Source organism: Suncus etruscus, chromosome 7, assembly GCF_024139225.1.
Source record: "Suncus etruscus isolate mSunEtr1 chromosome 7, mSunEtr1.pri.cur, whole genome shotgun sequence".
Classification (NCBI taxonomy): Eukaryota; Metazoa; Chordata; class Mammalia; order Eulipotyphla; family Soricidae; genus Suncus; species Suncus etruscus.
The window spans coordinates 36,386,394-36,401,452 of record NC_064854.1 but is presented as its reverse complement, the minus strand read 5'-3'; the positions used below and the strand labels follow the sequence as shown (position 1 = coordinate 36,401,452).

General features: G+C 38.4%; 1 protein-coding gene across 3 annotated transcripts in view; it reads left to right on the top strand.

Annotated features, from left to right (window-relative positions):
- NRP1 (neuropilin 1) overlaps positions 1-15,059 on the top strand; it is a 160,571-nt gene that overhangs the window by 80,020 nt on the left and 65,492 nt on the right. For all 3 annotated transcript variants that reach the window (XM_049777169.1, XM_049777170.1, XM_049777168.1), the window contains exons 6-7: positions 5,183-5,337; positions 8,078-8,244. In XM_049777169.1, coding sequence (XP_049633126.1) covers positions 5,183-5,337; positions 8,078-8,244 — 322 coding nt within the window. The remainder of the gene's footprint in view (positions 1-5,182; positions 5,338-8,077; positions 8,245-15,059) is intronic.

Below are 15,059 nucleotides of genomic sequence, written 5' to 3'. Positions count from 1 at the left end.
CAAGTAGCAACTCTAAAGTAATTGGGAGAAGTTTACATATGGTTTAAAGCCATTAGCAAAGAACTGTTAGTAGATATTTCAAATGCTTGGGCTGAACTATGGAGACAAACATGCACACTTAGCTTACATCACATGGGTGCAAATGAAGTCAGCCCTCTGTCTAGACCTAGGTGGAAGAAACTGGAACTTGAGTTATTATCTTCATTCTAAAAATTAGTAATTTTAGCAGTCAGTTAGATTCAGTTTCTTAGGTTTTTTTGTCTTACATTCTTATATTAATATGTATATGAATGTTTTGAATTATTTTAAAAATGTGAATATAAACATGCTAAGATGTAAATAATCTAATTGCATTTCTTTGCTGAGGGAAAATGGTAAAGTTCAGATATTCTTCATCAAGGGAGTTGTTTAAAAAAAGTATTTATAGCCAATCTTTTGAAATGATTCCCCCTTTTTTTCAGTCAAAATACATCACCTTTATAAGTTACTATAGTAGACCATTGCCCCTTTTCCACATATAAAGTTGGTAAAAAAAAAGGCCAAATTTCCTGATTTAAAATAGGATTGCAAAGATTGGAGCGATTAATGGCAAAATACAAGAATGTAGTATTAGCATTCTCATTGTAACAGCATAAATCCAGATTATCTTTACACTCAGAAGATTATTCATCATTCCTCCCTCCTCCCCAACACCAAGAGATAGCCTAGAGCCTGTGACTCTGTGACTTGCTTCAATTCTTAGCTAATTCATTTTTTTAAATTTTTCTTCTGTTTGTGTCCGTTTTCATTCATTTCTTTGGCCTCTAGTTCTTCAATAATGGAAGCTGGAAATTCAATAGTTGTGTTCATGTAAATACACAAATGAGCACACACAGAAGATGGCGAGAGTACTTCACCCTCTCTTGCTCAGATCAATATTGCATTAGCTTGCAAGGCTAAGGTCTTGCTGTTGTTCAGGAAAATTCAATACATCTTTGTATTAAGTCGAAAAAGCCTTTCACTCTGTATCTTCAGGGCTCCTAAAGAGAGTTGCTCCACACTGTCTGGGGGCAATGTTCTATTCTAAAGGGCAGAAGGCAGATTTACCCAGCATGTCTTAAACATTATAAACCAGTGAGTCATGGAGACTCTCTAAATTATGAGTCTGCATTAGACAAGTTCTCTTCTGTTTGCTTTTTCAAAGAGACCACCCTTCCCCCATTCACACTTTCCCCCAAAGGAATCAGTGAGGAGGGGGAGGAGCAGTGGTTTAAGGGGTGACTACAGTTTTCTTGTGTCCTTGTCTTCTTGGTAAGGTCAGTGGCTGTGTAGATCAGAAAAGTAACTCAAGATTAGGGCTGTAAAAGTTTGTCCAGAAAGTAAAGAAAAAAAAAAGTTATTAAACCACAATAGGAAGATTTAAATGAGGAAAAGGAGGGAAGAAGTGTGAACTCTTAAGACCATAACTGACTCTTTTTTTAATTATTTTAATATAAATCTTTATTTAAGCTCCATAATTACAAGTATCTTCTTAGTTGGGTTTCAGTCATGAACAGAATACCATCCCTTCACCAGTGCAACTAGTGAATTCCCACCACCAATGCCCCCCTTTTTTCTCCCGTCCTACCTGTATCTCCATAAGCATTCCACTTCTTCCACTTCTTAACATTGTCATACTAGTTGTTAGTGTAGTTGTTTCCCTAACAGCGTTCACCACTCTTTGTGGTGAGCTTCAAATTGAGAGCCAGTCCCTCAGGTCCCTCCAGCCCTTAACTCTGACTCTTAAGAACATAAATGGACCATAAAGATTGAAGAGTATAAATGGAGATTCTTTTTTGAGGAAAGGAGAAACCTGAGTGTACAACACTAGCAAGATCTTCTGCATGTGTACTGTAGTTTTGCATTTCCATGCGAAGGAAAACTTCAAATTAGTAATAGGGATGCATTCAGAATGAAGAAAATCTGGCACAGAAATGAACACATGGGGACTCTAAGTCAGAATAAAGCTGAAGAGAAGCAAGCAAAACAAAACCAAAAAAATATCAGCAAATTTTATCTGAGATGCTTTTCTTTTGCCAACTGGAGAAGCCAAATGCAATAAAAGTTTCCTCCCATAATGCAAACCACTGCTCATGACCATGTGTCATTTAGATATCATCTATATCAGTATCCCTTAATGGCCAGCCTTATTGTTGTCTTCAACATAATGGCCTACACGTACCAAATGTTTGGTTGGTTGCTGGAGAGTTAGAGTTCCAGTCCAGAGAAAACTCTTTGAATTTAGTCATCTCAAACACTAGGAACACATGGCAACATTATCATCTACTCAGAGTAGCCATTTTGACCTCATTTAAATATGCAAACCAGTTTGATTTAATGTTGTTGTTTAGAGGTTGGCCCCAACAGTGAAAGCCTATTAGCAAAAGATCTGGGCACTCTCAAAAACAGAGGACTGAGTTCGGTGAACTAGGAACTCATTTCAAGTGTGTTTGTGTATGGGTTGATGGTGGCAGTACGGGGGAATCAGAGAGAGTATAGGGCTTTTTTGATCAACCATGAACTATTTATTTCTTTAGCCCTCATCAGCTGCCTTCTGCAGCTCTGCTTCTAGGTCTTGGAATACCACTTCAATAATACTTCAGCCTTGCTGAAGGTTCAACCCTCGAGGGAAATGTCCCTTCAATGTGTTGCTTTGAACAAAGCACCAGTTCTTAGTTGAAATGCACAGAGCCATGGATTTTTGGAGGGGGAAATGGGCCACACCAGATTGTCCTTCTAAGCCCAAACCATCTGGTACATTCTTTACCATATGTGCAATGAAAAATTCTGGAGTAAAGGGGGCATTTCTTTTTATATTGCTATTGATCTGGACAAGGAAATAAATGGAAATATTCCCAAGCCAGATTCTGCACTGTTTATAAGACTATTTGCAGTTACTAATTGCCAATGTTTAAGTAATAATACTTCAACAAAGAAGTGACCAATATAAGCCAAATAGCAACATGACTTCGCAAATTTTGCCTATGTTTTGATGTTTATTTCCTTGTGATGGGTGACTTGTTTTACCCAGGTAAACTGTCCACTAGCTTCTTTGGGCCATTTCTTGCCCACTGAACACAGAGTACTGCAATCATTTTATGGAGAGTAAAAAGAACAAACCAAGAATATCAAATGGACTTCCTTTCATTTGGTTACAGCATGCAAAATTATGTGTATATTATTGGCATCTATTGTTTCACATCTTACTCTCTATAACTGTTAATTAGTGTCATCATTATAAATTACATAATTATTATAATTATTAATATTCAGAGAAAGACTGATTAGGACATGATCCACTGTTTGTCCAAGCTTACAATGTTTATCCCAATAAGACAGGGATTAAAAGATAAATGTTACAATGTTTATCCCAATAAGACAGGGATTAAAAGATAAATGAGGGCTAGTTAACAAATGAAATGCAACCACCAACAACTTTATAATTGTATCTCACAGTAATTCAATTAAAAATTTAATTAAATTTTTAAAGATAGAATCAGAGGTTGGAGAGATAGTACAGTCGGTTGGGCATTTGGCTAGCACATGGCTGCCTTGGGTTTGATCTCTGGCATCCCATATAATCCTCTGAGACATGAGGAATGATTCCTGAGCACAGAGCCCTGCAGGAATAGCCCTGAGTACCACTAGTGTGGCCACAAAAATAAAAACAAAAAGATAAAACTAAGGTTTCTAAAATAATAGGATTTAGGGCACAGGACTTGCATTAGATAATCTAAGTTCAATGATATAATGCTCAACTAGTTTATCTCAGCACTTTATACCCCCTAGCCTTGCTGGATAGAGCCCTGAGGCCTCTGAGCCAATGGATTGTGGTTGGGAGATCCAAGAGCAGCTTTTGGTAGTTTTTCCTCCATTCTTCTGGCAAACATAAGATAAATTGAGAGCAGCTTGGAAATCCTCAGTGATTTAGAATGTCTGCAAGCATAAAGTTGTAGCTTTAATCCCCAGTGCTGTCCTTCACACCAAGTATGACCCTGACAAGAATGACAAGTATGACCTCTGGCCTGTAAGAATTTTGGCTTCACTATAGCTCAGTGTGTATAGACCCTTTAAGTACTACTAAAAGACGTGCAAGAACCAAAGAAATAATATAGGGTTTAAGATGCTTGCCTTGGATGAAGCCAGCTCCCTAACTGCACATGGTCCCATAAGTACAGCCAAGAGTCACCCTTGAAAAGAAAAACTAGAGGTAGCTCTGAGCACCACAAGAAAGACTCAAATCCACTTCCCACCCCAAATGAATAAAGTTTATGCAAGCACCATCACCCAGACATGTATCCTCAGACAAGCACCATATGAGACCAGCAGATACTTCAGCAAGCACTATAGCTGAAGAGACACACACTACCACTGAAGAAAAGATACTACTGATGCTGGCAACCAAACAAAGTGTACCAACATCTCAGTTAAAGAATGTAACCATTAATGAGCACCACGGTTAAGTATGTGAGCACTAACACCTTATATGCGACCGCCAGCATGCACCACAAGCCCAATATGCAAACTTCAGAATCACCCTGTTTACGAAAGGGATTCTCCACCCTTTTAATGACACCAAAGAAGGGTAACTAAGGGGAGGAATAAAATTGAAAGAAAATATCAAGTTAATCCCCTTTGTAAAATAAATAAATACAGAGGAGGAGAGAAACCAAGGTTACTCTGTGCTCACCAGATTCTTAGTACTGCTTTGGTTCCCTGGGACCCCTCCAAGATTTCCTTCCAGAGCAGCAGAAATGCGGACAGGCAACTCCAAGAGACCTGGGACCAGAGCCGAGCTGGAATCTTTCAATGCTGCCTATGTGTGCAGTTTGGTCCCAGAAATGAATGCCAAGGTGCCATTTGACAGCCCAAATCTCATCCTTTGCAATTGAAGCAAGTATTTCAATACAGTTCTTGAAAACAATCCGGCTCACTGGGGAGTGTGGTTCTGTCTGTTATGGCCCTTCCAAACACATTTTAAAACCTTCTCCACAAACCAGATCCAATATGTTTGGTGCAAACCAATTAACCAGTGTAGACTTGCTCCGGGTAAGAAAGCACTTTGGGTTTTGCTGGGATCCAGGCTTGAGAGCCACTGTACTTGCATCTATCTGCTTTAAAAGCAAAAAAATGGCTCATGGCTCTGCCTCTCTTCTCTTTCCAGTTGGCCTCATATTGGACGCTACTGTGGCCAGAAAACACCAGGTCGAATCCGTTCCTCTTCGGGTATTCTCTCCATGGTTTTTTACACCGACAGTGCCATAGCAAAAGAAGGTTTCTCTGCCAACTACAGTGTCTTGCAGAACAGTGTCTCAGAAGGTCAGTATTTGTTCATTTTGCAAAGCCCTGTGGTAAATACGTCATTATTGCTCCTCATACACCTACAACCATAAGAAATGCCAAGGAAGCTTTTTGTGCTCTGGAGTGCCCAAGTATTTTTTGTTGTTGTTGTTGTTGTTGTTTAATGGTTTCTTATGAATATAGGAAGTTTTGTTTGGTGTATTCTCTTGTTAAAATCATGCATGAAAGTGGTGTTTGGAAACTTCTAAAATGATAGGAGGAAATTGGGAAATAGCAAAACAGTGGTTTGAAACAATGGTCTGACTGACTACATGACATCCTTAAATATATATGCAGGGCTGAAATCATCAAATGACAAACATTGATGACAGGTGGCCTACCACAAACCGTCAGCCTCTCATTGACAGCACAGTCATGCACAGGGACAGTCCAGGAAGGTTTGATTGTGGAAGAGAATAACAGAGCCATTTAGTTTTTCTTTCTTATGTAAATAAAGTGGATATTCAGGGCCTGGAAGATGACTTAAGAGGTAGAGCACAATAGCAAATATGAGTTTCATATTCCATTCTTGGTGCAAGTTGCCTGCTTCCCAACAGCCATCCAGTACTACCAGGAGTAGCCCTGGTGATCCCAAGCACTGCCAGGTTCAAGTACAGCGCTGTTGGGCCTAACTGTCAAGATCTCGGACCAATAACACTAAACCAAGTACTGCTGGGTTTTTGTTTTTTTTTTTTTTGGTTTTAATTTTTTTGTTTTTTTCGGGCCACACCTTTTTGGTGCTCAGGGGTTACTACTGGCTAAGCACTCAGAAATTGCCCCTGGCTTGGGGGGACCATATGGAACGCCGGGGGGATTGAACCGCAGTCCTTCCTTGGCTAGCGCTTGCAAGGCAGACACCTTACCTCTAGCGCCACCTTGCTGGCCCCACAATTTTTTTTTTCTTAAAGTGAGCCAGTACTAAGCCAAGTACTGCTGCATGGCAGTGGCACCAATTTTTTTTCTTAAAGTGAGTATTCATATGAAATAATGAATCATGTTTAATTTTTTTTTTTTTTTGGTTTTTGGGTCACACCCGGCGGTGCTCAGGGGTGACTCCTGGCTGTCTGCTCAGAAATAGCTCCTGGCAGGCACGGGGGACCATATGGGACACTGGGATTCGAACCAACCATCTTTGGTCCTGGATCGGCTGCTTGCAAGCAAACGCCGCTGTGCTATCTCTCCGGGCCCCCATGTTTAATTTCTATGACAACTTTCCAGGACAGAAAAGAGAATGATCTGTGTTTTTATTCTATTAAAACATTCAACTCATTTGATCTTTTCTCAACATTTATATATGGTCTCAATTCATTGAAAGGTCCAAGACAAAAAACTAGTTAAGAAAACGTAAGACATTGTGTACTTTATTAGTTCTGGCTGCCTGGTTTTAGAGTTACATAAGGAAGGAATGGGGGTCTTTGAAAGTCCTAAGTCTAAAAGTAGAAAATGAGTAAAAGAAAATTATGTTGTAAAACCTGATATCTTGTGAAGGAAAATTCAAAATTTTAAAATTTTGGTTAATTGGGGCTTTCTGGATGATTGAGAACGTTGTATTTGATTTTCAAATTGCCTTTCCTTTGGTACTTTGAAGTCATGTTTTCCTAAAAGCTGGTCTTCATTTTGCAGTGTTTTATTTTATCTTGATTTCACTGTTTCACTGAGTTTGTGAAGCACCATGGATATGTTTCCATGATTCATGATCATCACCATGAGCATTGTTATTACTATCTGTATATCTGAGATGTTCTTTGGCACCTTTGAGAGACCAGTTTTTTGTTTTTGGTGTTTTTTTGTTTTGTTTTGTTTTGTTTTGGGCCACACCCGTTTGATGCTCAGGGTTTACTCCTGGCTAAGCACTCAGAAATTTTCCCTGGCTTGGGGGGACCATATGGGACACCGAGGGATTGAACCGCGGTCCTTCCTTGGCTAGCGCTTGCAAGGCAGACACCTTACCTCTAGCGCCACCTCAACAGCCCTGAGAGACCAGTTTTATAGGATAAAGTTGTTGTTTTAGTAAAATTACCTCTAGCGCGACCTCTCCCCATAAAATAACAAACCATTTTATTTTTTTTGGTTTTTCGAGCCACACTCATTTGATGCTCAGGGGTTACTCCTGGCTAAGCATTCAGAAATTGCCCCCTGGCTTCCTTCCTTGGCTAGCGCTTGCAAGGCAGACACCTTACCTCTAGCACCACCTCGCTGGCCCTGAGAGACCAGTTTTATAGGATAAAGTTGTTGTTTTAGTAAAATTAACAAACGATATTAAAGATGATGACCTTAAGATGCAGGCATGAGGTTAAAGGGAATGAATGAGATTCAATTTCAAGAAATCTATAAGGTAGAGTTTAGTCACTATCTATGATTTGCAAATGGATATGGATTTTTTTTCTGTTTTTGCAACAACTGGAGAACAAAATATCCTGAAAATGAATCTAAACTTCTGTGGTATCCTAAAAGACTTCTAATAGTATTTCTGTCATAGATCCAGTTGGGAGCATAATGAATCACTATAAGTCTTCATAGTCTTGTTTATAAAAATTATTATCTTGAAAATACATGCCTCAGTATTATGTTCCAATAAGTCTCCTGCCGCTATCTTTTGAAAGACTTTATGTGAATGCCAAATTGAACCTTTCAGTCTGCCCTGGCTGGTCAAAAAAAGAAATAGGCAGCATAAGTCCTGTGTGTCTTGATAACTTTGCTTCATTTCACTCTCCCTCAGATTTCAAATGTATGGAAGCTCTGGGCATGGAATCAGGAGAGATTGATTCTGATCAAATCACAGCTTCTTCCCAGTATAGCACCAATTGGTCTGCAGAGCGCTCCCGCCTCAACTACCCTGAGAATGGCTGGACACCTGGAGAAGATTCCTATAGAGAATGGATACAGGTATGTGCCATTTCACTGGGTATCTTTAGACTGGAAGATTTTGATCATCTAGGAAGGTTATTTTATTTTAATTTTTTTGTTTTGTTTTTGGACTATACCTGGCAATGCTCAGGGGTTACTCCTGGCTCTGCACTCAGGAATTACCCCTGATGGTGCTCTGGAGATCATATGGGATGCCAGGAATTGAACCCAGGTACACTACGTGCCAGGTAGTTGCCCTACCCACTGTACTATGCCTCTGGACCCTAGGGATATGTTTAAAAAAGATTTGAGCAAGTGAAATAGCTCATAGGTCTAATTTATGCTTTGCATGAGGGATTCTTGGATTTCATCCTGATACCACATGGTCCCCTGAGCAACAGTCTTGTAAGCCCAAAGCATCACCAGGTGTGGCCCTCAAACTAAGAAAGAAATGACAATGCCATCTCAAATCCCTTCAAATAATAAGGACACTGGTGTAATTACTGGAGTATTATCATCAGAACATGACCTGAGAAAAACAGGTCCATATTACTCACGTCCCTGAAAATTATCGTCTCTGATATGCTCTTTACAGAATCTGAGCACAGATGTCTCACATTGGTAGCAAGTAAAAGATCTGATTTTGCCTAACAACTACACATTTCTATTGATAGACTTCCTACTTTAACAGATTTTCATTTCCTTGATGAAATGTTTTAACCCTACTTATAGACTTGCATGAAATAATGATTTCCATGCCAAGGGCTTTTTGCTTGTTGGCTTTTACAGGGTTGAAGAAGAAAAGAAAAGGTTGGAGTTTTCTTTTTTAGATAAGCCTATATGGAACCTTCCCAATAAGGTTTGTTGGAGTAATTTTGATCTCTAGATGTTGTATAAATAAATGTACATGAAATGTTTGCATTCTTATCATTAATGATATTTTGGGACTTTGTTTTGGGAATTTGCTCAGATATTCCCTTCCCTGTTTCATTCCTGCTATTTCCCACAGATGGCCACACCCCACCAGCAGGCCCCAAACTCCCTTTTCCTGACACCTTCTGGAACTCCTTAAACTTATTCAACCTTCATGTCTGCATACTCTCACTAAGGCCTGGTGCTCAGTTCTTCAAGTTTTCACCTTCTGTCAAATGAAATATCTCTATCTAGCTTCCTGGTTTGAACTCTGGATAAATTCTAAAATTTATTTGCTGAAGGATTCAGGAGAAGAGGCAGAGCCTGTCTTCATTGCCAGCTATATAAAAATGACTGATTCCCTTAGAGAGTTTCTAAGCAAGAAATTTTTTTTTAATTTGATTAATCTCCTACTTTCCACATCTTTTGCTATTTCAGTCTTTTGAGCACAAATACCAGATTTTGTTTTACTTTGTAAAGGTCAATATTAGTTTAACATACACTTAAAGTGAAATGGCCTATTGCAAGAGGGTGAACTCATGCTAACCTCCAAATGATAACACCAAGAAATATGTAGAGGGTGAGAAAAGATGAAAAGTTTACCTTGGGACTAAGAGATGCAGCTCTAGATCAAGAAAGGAGTGAAATAAATTTTCCTATGCCTGAATAGCTCTTGGTAACTTATGTTCCCACATCCCCAAACCAACTAGAGGTCTCTGATTGATAAACATGTCTCTCCAGGGAAGTCTACATTTTGCAGTGCTAGTATGTTTGCCTGGTAATGTAGGCCTATTTTTGGCCATGTGGAGAGCTCTTGATAATTTAGAGACCGTGATCTTGCACACGTTTTCAAATAGCAAGCATAGTGTTTCCTCTGTGTAAAGCAGTGCCATGTCAGTAGGAACACAGAATCAAAATAAGATCTCAGAAAACATGAACAATAGGACAGAATTGACATAATTTTCAGAAGTGACACACAATACAAGATTGGCCCAGGAAAAAAAATCCCTCAAATGATCCAACTTCTCCTTTCAAAACTTGGTTAGAAAAAACAGAGTAACTCAATTCCCACTACGCCACCCCAGACCCTGCAAATATTTACTTCTTGTTACCTCCTGTCTCTGTGGTTAGTTGTGGGTTCTGCCAGCATGAAGGAAAGTATAGGGAATGAGCATGAGTGATAGACCCTGCTGGCCCTTGGGTTCCTTCTAAAAGAACTTTCCCATGTTATATGACTTAAACCTATTTTCTGGCCACATTCAACTGTAGGGAGGCATTGCTAAACTGATACTGGAGGGAGAAATGATAGAAGAATTTGGTGAACAGAAGGAATGACAAATTGGGTCATTCATGGAATAGTTACCATATATAGAATAATACTAAGTGGCCCAACCTGTGCTGAGCACATGATATTTTCTAAATGATTTTTTTAATTAAATCACCCTGAGATACAGTTACAGAGTTGTTCGTTATTGAATTTCAGTCACACAATCTCCAACACCAGTGCACATTTTCCACCATCAATATCCCCAGTTTTTTCCTACACTCCCCCCTGACTGCCTCGATGGCAACATTTCTCTCCCCCTCTCCCTTCTTCCTTCCCCCTCTCTCTAACTCTGTCTCTTTCTTTCTCTTTTTCCCTTTTACTTCCTTTTAGACATTGTGGTTTACTATATTATTATGGAAAGAGTCATTTATATGAATACATATTTTATTTACTGTTCACAGCAGTTCTCCTTATTTGTTAAATAAGGACACTGAGAATTGGAGAGCATAATAACTGTGTGAGGTATCAGTGAGTGACTGTACAAGAAAGCCAAGTATGTTGGGGTTGGCCTCCTGCTCCTTTACGTTTCAGTTCTCCCCATCTCATGCACCTCTGCATGCTTACAAATTCGGCTGCTCATTTCCTCTTGCATAAATAACAATGGCTTCCAGGAAGATGTGTTGGATGCTTTCTATTTCTAAGTCTAGAATGCAGGCTTTTGCCCCTCCATCCCTCTAGAAGGTTATGGTCAGAGAGATTTATCATCTGTTCACCTCAAGCTCACATGATCTATTTCTTTTTTGGAGCAATGTGGACTCATTAGTATGCTTGTTGCAACTCTTCTGTACATGGTGGGAGCTGTTACCATACACCTATCACCTAATTATGAATAATTTCATGTGTTCCCAGCTTTTTGGAAACTCATTGGAAGTGGTTTCCTCTTTGTTTTCATCGGATAGGTGTTTTATAAATTAACGAACAAGTACAACATAATTGAAACTGAGGGCAAGAGGCACATATCTCCAATCATGGCAACATTAGCATAAAGACTTTTCTATTTATAGAAATGTCATCAGTATGCAGATAGCATTTGTTTGCTTTTTCAGCTTTTTCACATTTAGGATGAAATATACACCCACGAACTAGTTGCTGTAGCAACTAGGACAAATACTTGCATGTGTTAAATTAATAAGGCAATATTGGAAGCTGACTTTCCTTGAAAATGGGAATGATCTTTGGTTCCCATTGTTTTCCATAGGAAATTACTGAGTGACATAAAAAACAATGCATCATTAACTGTCGATATGAATGTCTACATTGCTACTTCCTGTGTGGTCTGTTGTCTGCCAGAAAGCTTAAAAAACAAGAGGTTGTTTATTGACAAGGGATGTGAAGGGAAGTCTCTACCCAGAGGTCTGGATATGTCTGGATATGTCATATTCTTTACAAATAACCACTTAATGTTCTGAGCCCCTAAAACCTTCTAATTGTTAATAGCAGAATTCACCACAATATGAAATTTGTCCTTCTTCAGAATAGCCCAGTCTGTCCTGTGTTTTAGAATTACTCATTTTATCATGAATCTTTTCCTTTTTTGTTTAGGTTATGATGAGGAATTAAATTAAAGCTTCAATATATACCTGATGTGCTATCAAAATTCTTAATTTGAAAGCACATCATTAGCATCCCAGCTATTCATCTCTTGAAAAATAAGTTTCTTTTACTATAAAATGAACATAATAGCTTTTTCTCCATTCAAGCACTCACAATCTAGGATAAGGATACTATAAATATCAGAAAAATGCAGTCTCATTTTTTTCTTTTCACCTCTGCAAACCAAGTGCTTAGCATATGTGTCGGTTTAGGAGACATATTCTCATAGCCCCTAAATGTAACTATTCACACACAAAGCAGAATTTAATTTGTTAATTATTTCTATGTTTTATTAATGATAGTGTTCCCCATACTGTAAACAGATTTATCCTTCTAGCTTTAATTAAAGCTCTTGGGAGTGCTTTCCTCAAAACAACTGTGACTTTTCTGTGATTAAAATGCCAGGAGACTGGGAGGGAGAAAAAAGGCAAGAGACATAATGCCTGGATTGGATCTGAACTTTGTTCATCCAAAGAAATAAAAATGGCACTAGGGACTAATCGATTACCGCACTCTCTGGAGATTTTAGAAATGGAACAACTTGACAAGCTGAGTCAGGTTGAAATTCTATTCTTCTACAAATTTGGTAGCATTGTGTCTTATGAGAGAAAAAAATGGTACTAGATTATTTATGTCTTTATTTATTCAGAGGAGCAGTTGGTTTCCTTGTGGTTGGTTTTCTTGCTATTGGTTTCTAAGCTACATCCTGTTGGGTTTGGTAACCCTATAAAGAATTAATCACATAAAAGGACATGTCCAAGAAGATACTTTGTAAGAATACACCAGCAACTCCCTGAAGCAAAAATATCTTCTCCTTGCAGCAAAAATATCTTCTCTCATTATTACTATTTCTTGGGCAAATGTATAAGGACAAGGAAATTTCCAGAAAGTAAAAGCTAGTGCTAGCCAAAGAAAGCTTGTTAACTTGTTTCCATTTTTCCTTGAGTTTTACATGTCTTTTTCTTAGATAAAATTAAAGTCTTCCATATTTTCTAACTGAAGGATGTGTGAATTGTGTTTCTCTAACTGAAGAAAGCAGACACAAAAGGTAGTGTAGTAAGGAAGTAGATGGATCAGAACTAAATCAAAACATATTTGTCTCTGTCTCTGTCTCTTATCTCTCTCTGCCTCTCTGTCAAATTCACTGACTTTGAAACAGTCTGTCAAAAAAATTTATGCCCTTTAAGTCTCTAAATGCAAAAATGAACAAATTGCCTTCTGGTTTTACAATTAATTATGAGACACATTAGGTCAAAAAACCTAATGTGTCTATGGAACCATTCCTTTCTGGAAACCCTTTCAAGTGCATTCCATTTACTCTTTTCTAAGATATGGTTAAACAGACCAAGATCTGATCTGATCCTTTTTTTCTAAGAAACCTGGGACCCAAGCCGGGTTAAATTGTTCACCAAATCCTGATTTGGAGCTGTGGCTTGAAGGAGTGTGAAGGAGAATCACTCCTGGCTTTGTGTCTCACAGATCACTACTGGTGCGCTTGGGGATCTTAGGGGTATACTAGAGATTGAACCCAGGTTGGCCGTGATCTAAGCAAGGACACTCAACTGTTACTATCCTATCACTCCAGTCCCCTCAGTTACACAATTAAAATGGAGAGAGTCAGTAGGCACTGGAAAGATCTAGAAGGCAGAAAGTCACTACTGGGTGATCGTATCTTACATAGGACTAATGTACAGTTGGAGTAGCTTCTACCTTATAATTTTTAATATCACGCTACCTGCAAATGAATAATCTGATACCAACTCTCATACCAACTGAGTATGATAGAAAGCCTGGTGAGCCTCTTACAGCCTCACGGGTTATTCAGTAGTCAGCCCAGCAGGTCCTTCAAGGTTTATTACCCATAATTCCCCAATCATCCAACCAGGACTGTTGTTGCTCTCAGCATCTTCCAAAGTGGCTCTCTCGTGATTCATAAAGCAAATTACCACCTACAACTGAGAATGGAGATGGAGGTTAATTTAAAATGTGTGAAAACTTGACCTCAGGAGCTAAGAAAGGTTTTGTTAGATATCCCTTTAAGTGCCCAAATGGAATGAAGTAACTCATAAATTTCCGTTTGGAATTAACTCATACAGTTCCGTTTGGCACAGTATTGTTAATACTTAAAAGACAACAAATAACAAATTCTTATTTATAAGAAAAGAGAGTGTTGACTTTTTCAGTTAGATGAATTCTGTTCTTTGAAACCTTGCTCTTTACCATACAACTAAGGTCTCCCTAAAAAGAAAGTATAACAAAAACCATATAATTTAAAGCTTCAGAATGCAAATTTTTAATAAGTTTTTAATATAATTTTTCTTTCATCCTTAAATAGTGTGGACAAATCCTTCAATTCTTTTATGTTAATCAGCTGAGTAGAAAACTGGTATCTCTATGAAAAAAAGTATTTGATTTTTTGGTTTGGTTTTGGTTTTTCTGGGGGTCACACCCTGTGGCACTCAGGAGTTACTCCTGGCTCTGCACTCAGAAGTTGCTCCTGGCAGGCTTGGGGGACCATATGGATACTGGGATTCAAACCAGGTTCGCCACATGCAAGGCAAACACCCTTACTGCTGTGCTATCTCTGTGGCCTTGGTGTTTGACATTTTTAAAGAAAAGTTGCATTTTTATAGCAGGTTATAATCTGAAATACTCTATTTAAAATTGGTTCCATCTGCTAAATTGACTAATCCAGAATATATTTTGAGCCAAGTTATACTATTTGTAAACACTTTGTTTATAAACCAGACACTTAGGGGTGTTTTATCTCATTCAGATCATTAGTAAATTGCTCAAATTGCAATAAAATGATAGTTTATAAATGTATAACTAGAGAACTGATAAAAATATCCCGCTGTTACCCAAATGTGGAATGATGCATGTAAAATATAATGTTGGCAAATTTAGGGAAAATACAGCTGTTCAACTGAATGTTTATACCCCAGGTGTGCTCTGTGTATGTTTTTATTGAAACATATTAATATGTTATATTAACTTAAAACATTCATCTGTTAAAAATGAC